The following is a 22,104-nucleotide window of genomic DNA, read 5'->3' as shown; positions in this document are numbered from 1 at the left end:
CAGGACATGGTATAAGTTTCAAGTATCCATTTTGTGGGAAGAAACTACAAATTAATACTTTCTATACTTAATTACCACCAGTAGTTATCATTTTTGGAGGTAAAGGAGGTTATTTTAATGGAGAGAAAAATCCATCTTTTTTCATGAGTTAAAACAGGAATTGGCAAACCAACGCCCATGGCCAGCTGCCTATTTTTGTAAATGAAGTTTTACTGGAATACAGCCTCACCCATTTATTTGTATTGTCCATGGCAACTTTCATTCAGCAGAGTTGAGTAGCTGCAACACCGTACATGGCTCACAAAGCCTAAAACATTTTCTTAAAATATTTTCTATCTGGCCCAATAAGAAAAAGTTTGCCAACCCCTGCGTAGAAATATTGCCATACTAAACTAAGGCTAAGTAAAAGTTCACCAGAAAGAAAACTAAAACCACAATAATTAGAATACAAAAATACAAATGACATGCTTGGTCTGATTCAGGCACTTTCAAGATCATAGTTTATTTATTACTTCAGATAAAAAGATAGTATACATATTAGGGAATCCCTTAAAATTCAACTCTAGAGTTATACACCATCTAGTACTTTTGAATTGAATGTTAACCAAAAAAGTCTCTAAACACCTGAAAGCCCCACTAGTAACATGAACTACGGTAATAAAAAATTTGACATTTAATTTGTTCAATATATAGTATTTACATTATGAAACCAATGGTAATACGATAAACAATGATAAAGAAATAGTAAAAATAAACTCTAAAAAGCAAAGGTTTATATTCTTACAATGTGCTAATTATCATAATTGTATATAAAAATTAAAACACAGCAGAGCTTTCTGCTACAAAACTCTTAATCATCTGAGTTGTAGTCGTTACTTGCTAACGATTTACATGCAACATCTGCTAGTGCTGACATTTGATTTTTTTCCCCCAAGAAAGTGTGAGTAGATATTTATTTAAGAGCAGACATTAATTTACTTGTGGACAGAAAAAGATAAAACTGTACTCAAGATTAGTACTGGTCACAAGCCTCTTCTCTACAGAAATGATAAAAATAATAAGACTGAAAACAATTCCAGAAAGGAGATGCACAGGCAAAGAGTACCATGAATGGCACAGCTCAAAAAATCTTGGGACCAATTAGACACACATGTTTTCTCTCTCCTTCAATGACCAGATGTCTATTTTGCCATCAAATTACAATGCCTGTAGCAAGTAAGGGGCACCAGGTGTACAACTAATTAAACCCTGCAAAATACTAAGATGGGCAGTGGTGGCCAGAAGAAGGAACAACTTCTATGTAATTCAAACTATATACAGCATAACTGAATGCAGCTCATCCCAAACTGGCTATGTGAAACAATTGGACCTTTATGATTTAATAGTTAAAATTATGACAAGTGTAATAATACAATAGATTTACATGGAAAGCAAGATCCAAGGGGCACTTTATATTATTTACTGTGTATTTCAATTTAAAAATAATTTTGCTAAGTATACATCTCAACTGAGGTCTATGTATAAAATGTCCTAATAGATACAGATATTTACCTTTGGTGAGTTAAAGGCCTTTTTGTGACTTCTGTCTGAATTGCAGGCAGAATGCGAGATGTACGTGCACATGTGGGAGAAACTCAACCTGAGGTAATCCAAAAGATGTGCGTGTGAGGAACCTGGAGGTACTCTGACAGTCAAAGCACACCAGAACCCCAACGGGCAACAGTGAGGATGGCAACGAGCAATGGAATGCCAGTATGGCGGTGAAACTTTTTCCACAACAGAAAGAGGAAGGCCTCTCGTACCAGCAGAATCCTGCATACATACACAAAAGAAAAAGCCACCCACCATTTCATAAAACAAAAGCCAATTATAGTGTGGGAAGTACAAACTGCAGAAAACCAGGAGTCCCTGGAAGAAAAACGACTGGTTCCCGCGAGAGAAAGGAGGACGCTTGGTTCTGCGCAGGGTCACTTGGTGAAGGCGGCCACCACTGCCCACAGCACCTCGTTGGTGCTGGCCTTCAGACACTCCACCTCAGGGTCTAAGTCCAGGAGCTGCCGCACCCGCTTGGTGGCTAAATCGTACTGCTCGTCCACGAGGGGCGCGAACGCGTTCTCCAGGACATCCGAGGCGTGGGCCAGGTAGATGAGGGCCAGCAGGCGCTTGTCCATGCGGTGAGGGTCGTTCACCCATTTGTCGAGAACGGCTTCCTGCACCTTCTTGATGAGGCGCTGCTTAATGTTGTTGTTGGTGAGGGGATGTGTCGTCATGTCAAAAAGAAGGAAGTTCTGTTTCTCGGTTGTCAATACGCCCTTTTCTACCAGGTTTTTAGCTAATCGTTCCCTCACGTTTCTTAACTGATAATGCAATTTTAACGGATTCCACGTCTCACCTAAAAGAAAGATTCCCGAAGTTAGAAATGATAGGTATTATCTGCTAATCTTATTAAATTTTGTACTGTTAAAATGAACAGTAACATTTGACTTTTTTTCCTCCAGAGAAACAGAAGAAAATCCAACTATGTTTTCTTGCCAACTAAACCATGAACCCCTTGATGGTCAGGCCTTTGGTTTCTAAGCACCTGGCACATGATTTTCAGGCATATCGGTTACTCAAGCTGAAAGCAGTCTCCAAACCAGTTCCCCTAATGCGGAATAAGCCAAATACCAATATTAAATTATGTTTGGCTTCTCTCTAGCTACTGTCAAAAAGCAGCCACTAGCAAAATATAAGATCTCTTTTCTGTTAAACACCCATCTGCAACAAAAAGAGAAAAGAATTAAAAAGTTTCCTGATTAATAAGTTATTCCTGAACCGCTACATATACCTGACCTATAAAGCTGGGAAAGCCTGTTTAGGCAATGCTATTCTTTGCTGACAAATAATATAAACCTAATTATAGAAGGCAAAACATTTTCATCATTTTAATCTTGTCATCTATGCGTATTTCCCTTTGAGACAGAAATACTTAAAATAAAACCAAGGGACTTCCCTGGTGGTCCAGTGGTTTAAGACTTCACCTTCCAATGCAGGAGGTACAGGTTGGATCCCTGGTCGGGGAGCTAAGACCCCACATGCCTCGCAGCCAAACAACAACAACAAAAAAAAACACACAATAAACACCCAGAAGCAATACTGTAACAAATTCAATAAAGACTTTAAAAATGGTCACATCAAAAAAATCTTAAAAAAAAAAAACCCAAATATTTTTCACTAAAACAGTTTTTTTCTTTATAGAAGACTAGAAGGAAATACATCAAAATATTAATCTTGATTATTTGGGGGATTATATTATATGTGACAAATTTTCTTTTTTGTACTTTTTGTATTTTCCAAATAATCTCCAATGAACATGTAACTATTTGGGTAATTTGAAAAAAATACTATAGTAACTTTCTAAATTGGGTCATGTTAGAGATCAACCACCGGCACTTTTATTACATGCAAAAGCTGAAATTTTATAATATTGAAGAAAAACAATTGTACTGTCTACTACAGCAGCCATTAACTATATAGGGCTATTAAATTAAAATTAATAAAAAAAAAAAAACTCAGGGAATTCCCTGGCAGTCCAGTGGTTAGGACTCCATGCTTCCACTGCAGGGGGCCCAGGTTCGATCCCTGGTCAGGGAGCTAAGATCCTACAAGCCCTGCAGCACAGCCAAATAAATAAATAAGCAGGAAAAACAACTCAGTTCCTCAGTTGCCCTAACCACGTTCCAAGTGCTCAATAGCCAAGTGGGGCTAGAGGTTACTGAGCGGACATCACAGAAATAAAGCATTTCCATTGTTGCAGAAAGCTCTAGTGGAAAGTGCTGACTTAAAATACATTAGTATTCAAAATTATTTTGCCATATGACTTAACACTGAAGAATATGGGGCTATGATGGAGTAATCAGTCTTGGACTTGCCTTCTGGAGTTAAACAATTAGAAATCTGCATAAAATGTATGAAACAACTGTTCAGATGCTAGTCAAAAGGCAGCCCAGAGCTGTGACCTTTGAGAGAAACCTCACTGAGCCCTACTACTGCCCAAGCTTACTACCCAAAGGCACATGCCAGGCAGCAGAGCAGAACAGAAGACCTCAAGTAGAGCACAGGACTCACACTGTGTAAAAAGGCAGAGATCAGAGCTGGGGGAGGCTAAGGCAGCTGGAATATGCAAGGCAGAGTACTGGAGAAGAGGGGACTATGCAGAATAAGAGCTCTAGAAATCTGCGTGGTGTTCGCTTGAGTCTGGCCAAAAACAAAGCCACATGTGTTATGGTGTCAAACTCCACAAAACAAGGTTAAAAAAAAAAAAATCAAGGAAGTTGTAATGTGAATAATTCCAAGAGTTCACAGAGGGCTAGGGAAAATTTGAATTGCAATTAGCCTGAGTGGAAAGGTCTCACTGAACACCCAGGACATTCAGAAAGGACTCCAGAAGGATCACATCTTAGTAATAGGGCTAAACTAGCCCTTGAGTAAAGGCTACTCCAGACCTGACCTAACGAAGCTTACAAACAAAACTGATCCACAAGTAACTTAAGTACCTAGCAAAACAAATTTCAACAGTCTTTAAAGACAAACAAAATTCAGCACACAACAACGTAGCACTCACAATGTCCAGCATCCAATAAAAATTACTAGACTTGTGAAGAAGCAGGAGAATGTGACCCAAAACTAAGGGGAAAAAAAAATCAACAAAAACAGTCAAACAGGGACTTCCCTGGTGTCTTCCCAGTGGTTAAGACCCTGCAATTCCACTGCAGGGGGCGCAGGTTCGATACCTGGGTAGGGAACTAGGATCCCGCATGCCACACAACCAAAAAAAAAAAAGTCAACCAGGGCTCCCCTGGTGGCGCAGTGGTTGAGAGTCCACCTGCCGATGCAGGGGACACGGGTTCGTGCCCTGGTCCGGGAAGATCCCACATGCTGCGGAGCGGCTGGGCCCATGAGCCATGGCCGCTGAGCCTGCACGTCCGGAGCCTGTGCTCCGCAACGGGAGAGGCCACAACAGCGAGAGGCCCGCGTACCGCAAAAAAATAAAAAAAGTCAACCAAATCTGACATGACCCAGAAATAACAGAGACAATGGCATTAGCAGACAAGGAGTTTAAAATGGCTATTTTAAATATCTAAATAATTTAAAGGAAAGCACGAGCACAATGAAGAGAAAATGAGAGCTTTTCTTTTTTAAAGGCTAAATGATCTGGATCTGCCATTTTACATTTTGTTATTCACGCTGTAAAACTAGGGACTTGAAAAAAACCTGTCAATTAAATAATGAAGAAATGGTACCATGAATCATTATTAAAGTCATCTTCTACATTTAAAGAAAACATAACCACGACTTCCCTGACAGTCCAGTGGTTAAGACTCCATGCTTCCACTGCAGGGGGCACGGCTTCAATCCCTGGTCAGGGAACTAAGATCCCACATGCCACGAGGCACAGCCAAAAAAAAAAAAAAAAAAAAGATTAAAAGCAAAAAATAAAGAAAACAAGATAAACTTTTCAAATAAAAAACCGTGGCAAATCAGCTTCCACAAAAAGAAAAACAATCATTGCATTCAATTTCCTTGTTAACTTCAAAAAGTAAAAGAGTTGAAATATATTTGGGGCCCTATTAGATTTTAAAACTTAACAGTATAAAAGAAAAATATAACTCAATAATAAATGAAATTCTATTTTCAATTTCTGGTGTTAAATTAGCCCACACCTACATTTAATGTTAAGAAATCATTAACAAAAACAAAAAACAACAAAAAAAGAGAAATCATTAACAGTTACTTGATGAAGCACTACAGCATAATAGGTTATGAGAGCAAGCTCTGGAGCCAGACTGTTTGGATTTCAATTCCAATTTGGTCATTTCCTAGCAGTGCAACCCTGGGCAAGGCTTCTTACCTATTCCTCTGTCTTTTCATCTGTAAAGCGATGAAAACAACTCTTTCCAGCTCACAAGGGTTATTACGAGGATTAAGTTAAGTTAAAGACATATCAAGTTCTTAGAATAGAGCCTGGTACATGGTAAGCTCGCAATAAACGTTAGCTATTATTATTTAACCATGTGCAGAATCAGCACTTTGGCAGAAAGAGTTTATCCTATTTATAATGGTCTAAAGAAATCATACTAGGTACTGAGAATGCAGACATTAGTAACACGTATTTCTTTTTTTTTAAATGTATTTATTTAATTTATTTATTTTTGGCTGCGTTGGGTCTTCAGTGCTGCACACAGGCTTTCTCTAGTTGCGACTAGCGGGGGCTACTCTTCGTTGCGGTGCACGGGCTTCTCATTGCGGTCGCTTCTCTTGTTGCAGAGCACGGGCTCTAGGTGCACAGGCTTCGGTAGTTGTGGCACGCAGGCTCAGTAGTTGTGGCTGACGGGCTCTACAGCACAGGCTCAGTAGTTGTGGTGCATGGGCTTAGTTGCTCCGTGGCATGTGGGATCTTCCCGGACCAGGGCTTGAACCCGTGTCCCCTGCATTGGCAGGCAGATTCCTAACCACTGTGCCACCAGGGAAGTCCTAGTAACACATATTTCTAACTCTAGAAATTTTAAATCAAAGGAAGGGAACATTCATAATATAACAACTAACTGTACTTAACTGGCTAGAATAAGATGTAAATAGGGCCATAAAAACAATATGAACCAAGAGCCCAGAGGAATAAGAAATTACTTGAGTTTGATGTTAAGGGCACGCATCTTTCAAAGGTTAGTTATGACTTTCATTTTTCAATTGTTGTACCAACCCACTGTCTCCCCAATAAATGCCTGCCGCAACTTTCACCAGACAGTTTGGGTTTTGTTTTGTGTTTTGTTTTGTTTTGTTTTGCGGTACGCGGGCCTCTCACTGTTGTGGCCTCTCCCGTTGCGGAGCACAGGCTCTGGATGCGCAGGCTCAGCGGCCATGGCTCACAGGCCTAGCCACTCCGCAGCATGTGGGATCTTCCCGGACCGGGGCACGAACCCGTGTCCCCTGCATCGGCAGGCGGACTCTCAACTGCTGCACCACCAAGGAAGCCCTGTTTTGTGTTTTCTAATATTATTGGCACGTGGTAGGCAGCCTAAGGCACCAGGCTAGAATTAGCTAGGTTGTGTTTTCTGACATTCTTAAATGACTTTTGGAAATTCAAACTTATAAACACAGAATAATCGATAGCCAAATTTATGTAAAAGCCCATAAAAAACTATAGTTCAAATCCAAGGTTAATTAATTAACTATACTCATAATAATAATTTGTCAGTTATCAAAGAAGTACTATTCCCTGGCAACTCACTAGTCAATTAGGAAGTTATTCTATGTCTCAGAAAACATCTTGGCTACCTATTCTCAAATAATTGTTGGGGCGGCGGCGAGGGAGGATAAGATTATTCTAAGGTCAATTTCTCTTTACAGACCTAAAAAAACCAGAAATCCCTCTGATGCCGCTATACAATGATTTTTTTCCTCTCATTGGAAATAAATGGTATTAGCAGTTTATAACTTACTGTCTATTGTACTGAAGTCATGCTAATAAGGTTTATCCACACCTTATCCACAATTAAATCGTACATACTGCACCCAACAGAACAAGTAATGCTTATTACAAAGTTCCTGTGACAAGTTCCTCAAATCCAAAATATGCTACCTTAGTTTAGTGTTGCTACTAAGAAAGAGCAGAGCCTGAACACAGACCAACCTTCAAATAATGTGTTCCATTTATGACTGGACCTTCTTATGGGCAATCATTTCTGCCTCGGAGGAAGTTAACAAAAAAGGACTCAGACATCATCTTTTGATGCAGTTCCCTGGAAAAGGGCAAATCTTGTGTGCCCACTCCAACAAAAATGTTATTCAGCTTTCCTCAGATATTTTTTAAAAATGAAAAAATCCCATAAGCAGAAAGCTGAATCAGTATGGGTAATATGTAAATGTTGTTTGATACTATTTTGAACACCCCAAAAAAGGTACAATAAAATAAGAGTGGTGGGACTTCCCTGGTGGTACAGTGGTTAAGAATCCACCTGCCAATGCAGGGGATACGGGTTCGAGCCCTGGTCCAGGAAGATCTCAGATGCCGCGGAGCAACTAAGCCCATGCGCCACAACTACTAAAGCCCACGCGCCTAGAGCCCGTGCTGTGCGTCAAGAGAAGCCACCACAATGAGAAGCCTGTGCACCACAATGAAGAGTAGCCCCTGCTCGCTGCAACTAGAGAAAGCCCGTGCACAGCAACAAAGACCTGATGCAGCCAAATATAAACAAACAAAAATAAATAAATAAATAACTGAGTGGTCAAAGTGTCTTGGCATCCTGACATTTCTGCCTTTTATTTTATTTTTTTCTATTTGGGCTTTTGTTTTTAAATTTTTTTTATTTTAGTTGATTTACACGTCTGTCTTTTATTTTAAAAGAACCAAATTAATCTAAATCCAAAGAATAAAGTTACCCCTGAGATTATTAGCATACTTAAGACAACAGTATAAACTGGGGTGGGAGGAGGGGAGTTGGTTAAGTGAAGAGAAGATACAATAAAGGTTTAACCTATACTATCTACTAAAAGATTTAGCTGCTTCAATTTAAGCAGAATGTTGAATATCTTTTAAATATACTGTAACAAACCCCCAATGGAGGAATAATGTTCAAAATTCTAGATTAAAAGATGTTACTGTGATCCATATTGTCATTCATCCTAAGTTACTCACTATGCAAAAAAGACTTTATAAGTTATACAAGCAAATTTTTAATGTATAGAATTTATTTATAGTTAACTCTTTTATAAAGGCAACTGTGAGAAGTATATACGGAGAGGAAAAGTTCTTCAAAGGTTATTTATATCCCACTGCCCAACAATTATTTCAGTGAAAATGACATACTGGCAGGCACCTAAATAACTTCACTACAAAAAACTTCCATCTTCCTTGACATGTTACAAAAAAAAAAAAAAAAGCAGCTTTGTTCATATATTTGGCAGTCTAGCGACATCTTGTGACCAAACTGATCAATTACATGTCTTACGACTTCAGAAAGCAAAAAATACTATTCTTGAAAACAGAAAAGTAGTCTTTAAACTTTTTACTCTTTGTCTCAAATACACATATTTATTAATTTTTTTAAATTAACAAGATATATAAGTAATATTTAAATATCAGTAATTTTAACATGTATATATGCACACTGTAAATAACGGTAAGATGAACCCCTGGGTATGCATCCTCCCACCCCAGGTAAAGAAGAAAGCTTCATCAAGACCTTAGATGCTTCCCTTGTGTCTTCTCTGCCTCAGAGGTAACCACCAAACAAACTTAGGTTAATCATTCTTTTTTCTTTACATATAGTCTCACCACCTATGCACGTATCCCTCAACAATACAGTACAATACATAGTTTTGAAAACCTAGTAACAAGTACAGACTTAACTGTGTAAGGATAGGTCCACCAATTTTACCACCCCCTCTAATCCCTCTGAACAGGAACACTTCCTACTTTCTGTCTCATTTTTACCTTTCAAAGGCCCAATCCAAGTTCCACTTCCTCCAACTACTAAAGCTCCCAAGGATTTCTTTTCTCTGGGCTACTGCACTTTCAGAGAACCATACTGTTAAACTCTAATCTGTTATTAATCTGTTATTAGAAATACACAACTGGGGACTTCCCTAGTGGTCCAGTGGGTAAGACTCCACACTCCCAATTGCAGGGGGCCCCGGTTTGATCCCTAGTCGGGGAACTAGATCCGGCATGCATGCTGCAACTAAAGATCCTGCATGCCTCAACGAAGACCCAGCGCAGCCTAAATAAATAAATAGATAGATAGAAATATACAACTGTTCTTCAAATGAATTTTAAGATTCTTTTAGTATGGAAGCACTTCTTTTTAAGTTTCATAGTACCTACAACAGCATTGCTGCAATAACTGATATTAGATACCACTCATTATTTTGAAGCAACTAAAAAATTTTAAATTAACAAACTGACCCACAGAACTGAACACTTAAAAATGGTTAAAATGGTGTTAGGTTGGATACAATTTTTTATTAAAAACCAGCAAGCACTAGCACTACTTTAACTAGGTGGGAAGTAGATATTTTCTTAATTTAAAAGAAATGTGCTTTTTTCTCCTTCTCCCACTCCAGATTCCTTTCTTTTACGCTGAAATTACAGGTCATTCCTATTACACATCAGGAACATGCAACCAAAGTGCTATAGGTGATATTTTGGCATGTACAGCCATCCTAAACTTCACAGGATGTTGTTTAAAAAAATTTAAAAACCACTTTCTTAGTATTAGCTTCTTGGTTTACACAAATTCCTAACTCAAATGGACACTCTGTTTCACAAAATCTTAATTATATTTAATACTTTTGAGAAAAGCTTATAGACGTCTGCCCTCCTTTCACTCAACCAAGTGAGAACAGCGCACACAGCTCAAGTTGAAAACCACTTTCATTTATCATACACATTGAGTACTGGATAAGCTACATGCATAAAATGTTACGTAACCGGTAAAGTTTAAGACATATACAGCCACCTTAAACGGTGAGATTCAACTCTTTACAAGCTATACTCCCTGTGTACCATGCGTACATAACAAAGGAAATCCAGTGGTCTAAGATATATTATTAACCCAAATCCCAATGTGCCATTAACATGTATGATGTAAGATAAAGAGACTGTTGATGGATGAAGCATCTGAAAACACCTCCACGTGCTAAGTGGCACCAAAGTGGTATCAAAAACATTGACGTTAAGGCAAGACAAACTATATTCCATAAAAAGAACTTTAGCACTCTGACTTACCTGACTTACCTCCCAAAAAAGTAAATACAACTTGAGAAACCCTCCTTTTGGTCAGCTGAGAACCTAATTACAAATTCTAATTTGCACCACCGGAAGTGGTAATGGCCAACAACAGCAGCACAACGTGAGCACAACACAAAGACTGCTTAGGCCAGTGAACTCCAGAGAGTGCAGAAATGATCCATCAGTTAGAAGGTACTAGCACTCCTATTTTTATCTCAAAAAAATCATATTTGCTAATATTTAACATATGGAGTTAACATCATACCCTCACTGAGTCTTTGTCAGCTGGCCACAGTTTGCTGAATAGGTGGAAGGCTCACCCAAAGAGGGCTGACAATGTTCTGAGCACTGTGACATACAGTTTTGGTATGTGCCGAGTAACTACCTAGCTTTAACCAAACAAACTTTCATCAAATGGGTAAAGTAATTTTAAAAGATTTCCTACAAAAAAATTGTAATTGAAGATGACATCAATATCACAACCACAAAGAAGGAAAGAGGGTCACATTAAAGTTTCTCTTACTCAATGAGGTAAAAAGTTATCAGCAGATCTACAAAAGGGTGGTCAAAAAAAAACCCTCAAAATTATCAAGACAGGGCTTCCCTGGCGGTGCAGTGGTTGAGAGTCCGCCTGCCGATGCAGGGGACACGGGTTCGTGCCCCGGTCTGGGAAGATCCCACATGCCGTGGAGCGGCTGGGCCCGTGAGCCATGGCCGCTGAGCCTGCGCGTCCAGAGCCTGTGCTCCACAATGGGCGAGGCCACAACAGTGAGAGGCCCGCATACCGCAAAAAAAAAAAAAAAAAAAAAATCATCAAGACAAACTTGTGAATAAGCTTATGTTCTCTACCAATAAGAAGGAAGAATGAACCCTGCCATAGTATAAAGTGCCCATTTATTGTCCTACTATCTAAGTTTGGAATATGTGTATTCACATTATAAATAAACAAACACGCAAAACTCAATCTTTTACTGATATAAGAATATCTTCATAATACAACTATTACTTTAGAAACTCTATTTATAAGTGAGAAAAATGACATGTTAATTACCAAACTCTGACAACCTCCAAACGTTTTTAAAACAGTCTAAAAAGCAATATATTTGAACATGAAATGAAATGAGCATAGATGTATGCAGAAGCTATGTTTTATATAACAGTACAGAGGAACAACAAGCTAACTCAGGTCCTATACTCCAGGAGTTTACTATCTAGAAGATTAGACAAATACACAAGTAACTTTAAAATAAATGTAGTCATTAGTGCTATCAACCAAGTAAGTGTTCCTTCCTACAGCTGCACTTCCTATCTCTCTAAAGTTAGGGGAGGCCATGTGACTTGCTCTGACCAATGAAACCTGCACCACACGTCATTTCTGAGCAGAAATTTAAGAGCCTGGGTGATCTGTTATTCTCTTCTTTCCTTTACACTAGTGACTGACAGTGCTCCAGATGGTGGCAGCTCCATCTGCCCAGCTGCCAAGGTGAGAATGAAGTGGCCTGTGACTGACTTACAGTATGAGTGAGAAGTAAACTGTTGTTTTAAGCCACTGAGGTTTTAGGGTTGTCTGTTACCACAGCTTAACCTAGCCTATCCAGAATAAGGCAGCATGAAGTAATTTTGACAAAGAATGACAGGAGCTAAGGAAGCTAAGGAAGTACACTATATCTGATTCACATCTGCTCAGTTTTGTTAAAGGGGATGAAATTTTAAAAACCACTATTTTCCCTATTTAGTGACTGATTAACTTTCAAGATTGCCTAACTAACTAAACAAGCTTTTGGCTATTTTGTCTAAGTTCCTTTCAAAAGGATTTTAAACTTTTACAAAAATCTCTCAGAGAATTCAGTTTTTAGTTTATACACAGAAGCTTACCACTAAGTAATTCAATCCAGTTCTGGACCGTTTCTGGAGGCTGAGTCTCCTTAACGTGCTTTAGAGCTTCATCAAGAAGAACATCCCCTGTTGGAGCATCTGACTTACAAATCACCTAAAATGTAATCAACAAGAATCACATGATCTACTTGATCTTTCTAAACAAAAAACTTAATTATGCAAACACTTCATTACGCTTAAAGCCCCAAGTGTTCATACAGTATCGAAGTTCAGATTTTAAACTAATTCCATACTAAGGAAATCCAATATTTAACCTAACCAGATTAGCCACAATCATGAACGAAAATTTAGCTACTGTGCAATAATTAGGAAAGCAAAATGGTAGAACAGTTTATACTCATCGGAATTCCATTTACTGCTAAACCTTGGGCTATCTGATCCAGAAATTCATTTTTTAAACATTTATTAGTTATAGAAACAGACTCAATTATACATAAGAATTGAATATAGAATAAAGGTGGCATTTCACATCAGTAGAGAAATTAATTTTTCAATAGCTATAATAAAACAACTGGCTCCCCAGAGCTTATACCACAATAAAAGATGAAGATTTAAATATGAAATATAATTGAGGGGATAAGAAAGTTTTCTCAAAATTGTGACAACAAGCAGAATCCTTGAAAATACCAATAGTTCTGATTACATAAAATTTTTAAATACTACCAAACTTTAAGTTAAGCACTTTAAGAGCAGAAAAACCAGAGGTAGGGTATAAGAGAAGAAAACGCTACACTGCTTTAACCAAGTACTAGATCTTTATAGCCTTCAATAATGTTCTTGGCTAAACAAATTTCTGGTTGAAATTCTATAATATCAAAGTTGAATTTGTTATATTACTTTACATTACCTGTTAAAATGTTATGAAATTTAACAGTATTATTTTAAAAATGGGAGTCTTCCCTCAAACTTGTCCTTGACAATACGTCCTTTCCTTTTTGCTCAATCTTATGAAAGGTTAAAAAAAAATACAGTATCTGAGACAACATGACCCAATGGAAATATAATTAGAACCAGAAATACATGGCACAAATCTATTTTAAAAATTTTTAGTAGTTATATTTTAAAAAATGAAAACAGGGAAAATTAATTTTAGTATGTCTGATTTAACCCACCATAGCCAAAATACTGACATGTAATAAATATTTTTAAATTGAGACTGTTTTTTTTTTTTTCTTATTTTTCCATAGTAAGTCTTCAAACATCCAGTGTGTTTTTATTTACAGAATGTCTCAATTTGCACTAACCACATTTCAAGTGTCTGGCTCATAGCCACATATGGCTAGTGGCTACCATCCTGGACAGTGCAGATATAGAACATCTTCATCATCACAGAGTTTGATTGGAAAGTACTATTCTAGACCATGCTTTTAGTAGGGGGTCAGAGAAAATAAGAAAAAAGAAAGGAGAACTTTGGGAGAAAAAGTTGTATGTCTATATGCTATGGTCATGCCACCACTTCTTACTTCTCACTTACTCCCTAAATCTACTTCCATCTGGCCTCAACACCCAGTGCATGCCCACCCCTTTGAGAATGGTATCACGGTGACAATAAGCTGGGTAGAGTTGGATCTCTTTTCTTATGAAATTCTGCCCCCCAAATCTCTCTCAGATGGACTATTTTTCTCCATCACCTCTGCAATCATTCTAATCTACCTAATCTGATTAACTTTCCTTGGATTAAGTTTCCCAACTAGCTTCCCTGAACTAGTTTTAGCCTTTTTCAATCCATACTCCTCACTGATCTTTCTAAAGGTAAATCTTAGCATGACATTCCAGCTTCTGCTTAAAATTCTTCAATAACTCACAGCAAGTTCCAACTCCTTAACAAAATCCAACAATGTGTGGCCCACTAGTAAATATTCCTGCCCACACATATAATTTATATTTAGGGTTTTTCTTCTTGGAGGACAAGCCTCATTCTTAAATATAAACAAATAACCAAGGATGACAAGACACTTGAAAGTCTTCAACAAGGAAGAGACCAAAAGAGAAAATAAGAACTGAAGAAACAGGTAACACAGATAAAGAAAATTCTCAAAAGAGCAGTAATATCCTCAGGGATTTAAAAGAAAATCTTACATCCATAAAACAAGAAGAATAAGAAGCCACGATACAGAAAACGGTTCCTGGAAATCAAAAACATGAAAGCCACAATAAAAAACTCAACAGATTAAAAGGTAAGAGAGACCAAGAGAATGTCAATTATATCCCAAAAAAGCTAGGAAACAAACCAGAAAGAAAAATAACATAAAAATCAGAAAGAAAATAAAGAACAGCCAAGAGGTCCACTCCACCTTATACAGTTCTAGAAACAGAGTGAAGATACAAGAAATAAAACTTTCCAAAATCAAAAGACACACATTTCTGGATTGAAGAAGCCCAAGCATAGTGAATTTTAAAAGACCCACATCAAGGCATATCATACAATTTCAGAACACTAGAGATAAACAGAAGATCTTAAATGCTTCCAGAGAAGAAAAACCAGGTATCATACAGAGATTGACAATCAGAAGGGCATCAGACTCTAACAGCAACTCTGTATACTAGAGGACAATGGGGAAATGCCTTAAAAATTCTGTGGGAAAAATCTAACATTCTATTCCCAGCCAATCTGTCAAACAGAAATATGGTACAATAAAGGAATTTTCAGGCATGCAAAGTCTCAAAACATTTTCCTCCCACAAGGGTGGAAGAAAACATTAGATCCAGAAAACAGGGGGCTGAAAGCAGTAAAAAAAAAAAGTGACAGGAAGTCCCAGTAGAACCAAAGCATAACCAGTCCAGACTGGAACACAGGCAAATTTTAATGGAGTTATCTGATGTATATGAACATTTGAAAATTAATAATCTAACTTTTCTCTGATGGAGCATGTAAGAAAAAAGGAGAGCTACATAGAAAACTTTAAAAAAAGGGATTAACTCTAGAAAAAAACAAAACTACCTAAGAAAGGAAATCACAGGATATAACTTAACTCTACAGAAAACAGTATTAATATAGTTGTAACAATATAAAATAATCATTACTGTTTTGCCAAAAATGATGATATAACTCTATTAGGAAGATTGAAAGGTAGGGGTAAAAAGTGGTATGTAAGAGAGCCAAATATTCATCTATTTCTTTTGGCTGCACTGGGTCTTCATTGCTGTGCACGGGCTTTCTCTAGTTGTGGCGAGCGGGGGCTGCTCTTCATTGTGGTGCGCAGGCTTCTCATTGCGGTGGCTTCTCTTGTTGCGGAGCATGGGCTCTAGGCGCGTGGGCTCAGTAGTCGTGGCTCGCAGGCTCTAGAGCGCAGGCTCAGTAGTTGTGGCACACGGGCTTAGTTGCTCTGCGGCATGTGGGATCTTCCTGGACCAGGGCTCGAACCCGTGTTCCCTGCCTTGGCAGGCAGATTCTTAACCACTGCGGCACCACGGAAGGCCCGCAAATATCCATATATTTTAAGTAATAGATGTAAGTAAGTAAAGAGCATCTCCAACTGATTTATCAAGAAATGGCAGTATAAGCTTATTTAGAAATATGGAGGTAAATGCCCAAGTAAGTGAAAACTGTAGCAAGCTGAATGGTGACCCCCAAAAGGTGTTCATGTCCTAACCCCCAGAATCTAATCCCCAATAAATCTTTGTAGATAAAATTAAGTGAAATCAGATCTGGAGATGAGATTGTCCTGGATTATCCAGATGAGCCCCGACATGCAATGAAAGTGTCCTTATGAGTGACATACAAAGGAGAGGGTGATGTAAAAACAGAGGACAGAGAGAGATGCAGCCAGAAGCCAAGGAAAGCCTCAAAGCCATCAGAGGCTAGAAGAGGCAAGGAACAGCACATTGTGGCCTCCAGAACTGTAAAGAGAATTAATGTCTGTTGTTTCAAACAACCAAGTCTGTGGTAATTTGCTAAGGCAGCCTTACAAAACTAATACAAGGACTGAGAATGGCTGCCGCCCAGATACAAGACTAAGGAGTGGGGAAGGGCAGGTAGAAGATTGCTATTTTTTTTTTTGTAAGTCTTTAAGTACAATTTGATTTTATAACTATCATATATGTATTATCTTAATATAATCAATCATTATTTTTAAATGAATAGATTAAATCATATTGCAGTATTTTCCCAAAAGACTATCAACTGCCTAGTTAAGATCATACAAACAGGTAGATTGAAGTAAAAAGCCCATGCAGGCAGGGAACATGTGTCTCTTGGTCTCCAATGTATCCCCAGAGTCAGGCACAATGGATAGAAGACTTAAGCACTAAATAAATAAATGATGAATGAATAAATGAACGAAAGAGCAAATAATTTGTTGATAATCAACACAAAACTGGTTTCTGTTCCAAAAAAACCCAAATAAACAGTATCAAAATCTTTTCACTTTAGGTCAGGGCTCCATAACATTAATGTAAAATTACCTATAATTTCTACTATTAGTAGTAACCAATGTGTATATTTCATTGATAATTATAATGACAAATTCTTAAGGTTTCTGTCCTCCATAAATCTATGGTTGCACAGTAAAACAAATAAAAATTTTATTCTGCTTTATGACATAGATATCTAAAACAGTAACTTCAAAACTAATCTCATGCCAGCTCATTTGACTCTAAATGACTAGATTTAATTTTAATATTCCACGAGGAATATTTTCTGCCATACCGTGTTTACCTTGCATACAATCTTCCAGAATACATTTCTTTCTTTCCTATAGGATTATTACTCTCTCTGGCATTTCAATCAAAAAATGTTGTTTTCACCTAAAACTTTTTGGATTTCATTATAAGACAGTGTATTTAGGAAAAAATAGCTTTGAAACACCCCACGTCCCCCAAGAAACAATGACAGACTAGAAGAGAAAGAGTCTTGAATATTTTAGATTGAGGTTAAAGTTAGAAATTCTAAAAACTAGTCAATAATACCTCTATTAACACAGACCTTCACAGTGGAGAGGCAGAGATGTGAAACCTACTTGTATTCTGGCAAAAAGATCAACAGCCTATGGACAGTTAATTTGCACAATACCACTTTTGAGTAGTTACGTCAAGTTTTCCAAATCATGGCTTTCAGGAGCAGCAAATAAAGTCTGGAGTCTTTCTGAATATATAGGATGCAATGGCCAGTGATCCTAACAATGAATTACATTACTCATTATGCGCAAAGAACCAAAAACCCAAGGATGCAAGAAAAGATATGGAAACATGATTCAATAAAGACTTAACTTTAAAATCAACTTCTCTTCTTTAATTTTTGAAAGCTATTAGTAAACAACAAGGTTCTACTGTATAGCACAGGGAATTATATTCAATATACTGTGATAAGCCATAATGGAAAAGAATATTTTTAAAAATGCATGTATATGTATAACTGAATCACTTTGCTGTGAGCAGAAATTAACACAACATAATAAATCAACTATACTTCAATAAAAAAGAAAACTATTAGTAGAAACAGTCTTCATTTTTAGGCAGCACAAACTCTTTAAAAAGGAGATGTTATATAGGCCCCCTCTTACCTTTCTTGTTAACAGACTTTTACGTCTCATTCCACAAGCCTCTAGCTGTAACCTTCCTCTCAATGCTAATTCAATTAACATACAGCCACGTAATCCAGATGATATACAGTCATTCCAAAATGATGTGTAACCCTATTTAAAAAAGAAAACAAAAGAGCTAATTTACTTTGAACTCAGAGTCAAGAACAGAATCACTTTTTAGCCAAAGTTATTTCTTGTGCCTTTTACCTTGCATGTCTTTCCATAATTAAAATACTGAAAAAATAGTTACTATACATTATTAAACTAGGATTTTCAGGGATTTACTGTCTTTTCACCACTTTCCTTACATGTAGATAAACAACAAATAACTTTGGAACTCACTAAGTTATGTGCTAATTAGGCTCTTTCAGATCGCAGGCAACAGGGCTCACCCACTCAGTTAACCTTAGATTATAGTCGTTTATTACTAGTATACGTGGGCAAATTAAGAAGCTCAGGAAAAATAATCTAGCCCAATGTAGCCTCATGGAGAATTAGAACATCGTTCAATGCTGTTTGCAATAAAAATACAAGGTTAAATTTGGAAGAATGTATCAGAAAACTTACATACGGGGCCATGCCTAAAGTTCTGAATAACAAACTGTAAAGCGATCGGATTCCCCCACCCCACCAAGAGAAATTTAAGGGCAACGTCCAAGGTGGAAAAACAGCCAGACAGAATGAGATTGATAGACAGCCAGGGATCTGGGAATTCTCAAGTGAAACAGGCATCACCAGATAAAAGTCAGGGCACTCTTTGGGAGCTAATAACTGGGACTGTCCAAATTATGAAGCCATGAACTGTGCCAGCAGAGTTGCCAGCTATTAAAGTGCCCAACTCTGAAGAGAAAGCAGAAGTGATAACTGGTTCTGGTTAAGGCTCAGAACAAGGTAACATATAATTTTGATGGGAGGGAGAACAGGTCAATGGATTCTTTGAAGAATGGAGGACCAGGAATAGGGAGGCCTAGACCCTTGGTTTCGGTACTTTCTTGAGGTCAGTCTTGGTACATTGCCAGGTCATGGTGGTCAGCTTGTATTTAAGAAGATGACTGACCATCAGGGTCCATGGGACTTCACCACTGACACAAGGACTTAAATGACAAAGCTACCACTTCTGAGAATGAAGGCTTTGGGAAAATAAAAATTTGGATGAAGGGAGACACAAGGAGATAAAAATATCAATTCAAAGAGGGAGATTTAAATGTGAGGCAGGGAAAGCAAACACTGACTAGATTTGAGGGAATCCTTTTAAACCTAAGTGTTAGCGATCTGATTAAATTAAGACTGCCAGATATTAGCTAAGTGGTTAATAAGACCAATAACTTACAGACATCAGGTACAATCGATGGCTTCTGTATCCATCCAAAACAATTAAAGCCCTAGGAAGCCTAGGAATGGATTCACATAAAATCAAAGTTACAGCTATCGGGCTTCAATTGGCCTGGACGTACAGACAGAGTTCCTAGGTGAGCCTCTAAAAACTATAAACAATAGAGTACACCTCATAAAACAGTGATGGATGTAGACAGGACCATGCCCTGTCTCTGCAGCCTGGAAATTTCAGATGAACAGTACTCATTAGAAGCTTACATTTGCTAGCAGAGAACGAAATACACCTCAGCCTCAATTGCTCTCAGAGTAATGGCAACCCAGAGATGTTAGCAAAATGGAGTCTTTAATAACAGACTTCAAAGTTTTACATTTAATGAACGGCTTTTGGGCATTACCATAAAAAGACAGATGCTTAAACAGAATTGATTTCATGTGGGAAAATAGACAAATGGGCGCATACAGTTCTGTAGCAAAGCTTCTGGGACACATGAGCAATATTCCAAAAATAAATGAAGCCATCAAAGCCACACCAAGGGGCTTCCCTGGTGGCGCAGTGGTTAAGAATCCACCTGCCAATGCAGCGGACACGGGTTCGAGCCCTGGTCCAGGAAGATCCCACATGCAGCGGAGCAATGAAGCCCGTGCGCCACAACTACTGAGCCTGCGCTCTAGAGCTCACGAGCTACAACTACTGAAGCCTGCGCTCCTAGAGCCCGCGCTCTGCAACAAGAGAAGCCATCACAACGAGAAGCCCGCGCACCACAAGGAAGAGTAGCCCCCGCTCGTCGCAACTAGAGAAAGCCCGAGCGCAGCAACAAAGACCCAACACAGCCAAAAACAAATAAATTAATTAAAAACAAAACAAAAAAGCCATACCAAGCAACAGAACAGGCCAGCATGTTGATGACACCTGCTAAAATCTGCACCATAAAAGTAGGATCAGGAATTAAGCAAGTTGCAGGAGGTAGGAGGCGGGGGAGAAAGGGTACTAAAAAGGGCAGTGTTAAATTAAAAGATTTTACGGTATTACTGGATAAAATGACAACGCCATCCTTAAGAATTATGTCTATTAGAGGGAAAGCAGTATGTTGGAAAAGCGTCAAGTGAATCTGGTCATGACCTAGGCCAGCAAGATTTTGCAGTGAATCCATGTCACAACGCATGTGAGCAGAACTACTGAGAAGCCAGAGCACCAGCTTAGGCCTTGCCAAGTGCTAAAGAGCCCTTACATCTTTTAATCTCTAGTGGTAACCTTAAAACTAGATCTCATCGATCCCCAAACATATATTTTAGAAGTTTAGTATCTCCATATGAGATCACGGATGCTAAACCTACTGTGGTAATCATTTCATGATACAGGCATGCCTCGGAGATAACACAGGTTTGGTTCCAGACTACCACAAGAAAGCCAATATCACAATAAAGCAAGTAACACAAATGTTTTGGTTTCCTAGTGTATATAAAAGTTATATTCAAACTATACTGTAGCCTATTAAGTGTGCAATAGCATTATGTCTTAAAAAAAAGTATATACCTTTATTTAAAAATACCTTATTGCTAAAAAATGCTAACCATCATGTGACTACGCAGCATTGCCACAAACCTTCAATTTGTAAAACATACAATATCTGTGAAGCACAATAAAATAAAGTATGGCTGCATATGTAAACCAAACCATCATACTGTACACTTTAAATTTATATAGTGATGCATGTCAATTACCTCTCAATAAAACTGAGGGAAAAAGTTTTATCTCTGATATTGGGATGCATTTTAAAATAGATGGTACCTTAGATTAAAGGAAATATGGTATTGTAACTACTGAGCTAACCTTAACCCATGGAAGAGGGAAGAGACAGGTGGCATAGGCCTCACAGGTGCCCAGCTGTGTAATGATGAACTAGAGCCTACCATGTCAGTTACTGGGCATCTTAAAACTTGGTACAAGATTGGGTGACTGAACATCCAGACCCAGGCATGCCATCAATCCACCTGACTTCTCAGTGGAAAAGATTTTATAAGAGCAGGTCAGTAACAACCACACTGCCCAGAGGATTTTGTCCTCAGATAAACCACTACTCCCTGAAACAATTTCAAGAAGCTGCAGTCTAAACAGGATGGTTATATGTTCAGGGCATGAATGTGTTTATGCCCCAGTAAAAATCTTAAACCCTATCTGTGAAAAAGGCAAGCCAGCCACATTTAAAAAGATGGTTAAAATAGGTGAGGAAGACCTGACAGTATCAAGCAGTTTACGATTTGGTTCAAAAGCACAACTAGCTACGTGTGCAACCATACTGTGAGAGAGTAAAGAAATAGCAATGATGGGGAATTCCCTGGCAGTCCAATGGTTAAGACTCAGTGCCTTCACTGCCGTGGGCCTGGGTTCAAGCCCTGGTCTGGGAACTAGGATCCCACAAGCTGCACGGCAAGGCCGAAAAAAGAAAGAAAGAAATAGCAATGATGATCATTATAACAAATTATGACTATGTATTCAGTGACACTGCACAGCTCTTGTGCTTGGAAGCCAATAATCATTTCAGACCCCCCAATGGGTATGAGATTCTACCACCAGTGATGGAG

General features: G+C 38.2%; 1 protein-coding gene across 1 annotated transcript in view; it reads right to left on the bottom strand.

Moving 5' to 3' along the window:
• Nucleotides 1-244: 244 nt before the first annotated feature.
• Nucleotides 245-22,104, bottom strand: part of GOLPH3 (golgi phosphoprotein 3) — a 53,687-nt gene continuing 31,827 nt past the window's right edge. Inside the window, exons 2-4 of the mRNA XM_060009632.1 lie at nucleotides 18,166-18,297; nucleotides 12,644-12,758; nucleotides 245-2,392 (exon numbers count right to left, since the gene is read on the bottom strand). Of these exons, the coding sequence (XP_059865615.1) occupies nucleotides 1,968-2,392; nucleotides 12,644-12,758; nucleotides 18,166-18,297 (672 nt within the window). The 3' untranslated portion in view covers nucleotides 245-1,967. The remainder of the gene's footprint in view (nucleotides 2,393-12,643; nucleotides 12,759-18,165; nucleotides 18,298-22,104) is intronic.

Source organism: Delphinus delphis, chromosome 3, assembly GCF_949987515.2.
Source record: "Delphinus delphis chromosome 3, mDelDel1.2, whole genome shotgun sequence".
NCBI lineage: Eukaryota > Metazoa > Chordata > Mammalia > Artiodactyla > Delphinidae > Delphinus > Delphinus delphis.
The sequence above is the reverse complement of the archived record's forward strand: the minus strand, read 5'-3'. Positions and strand labels throughout refer to the sequence as shown.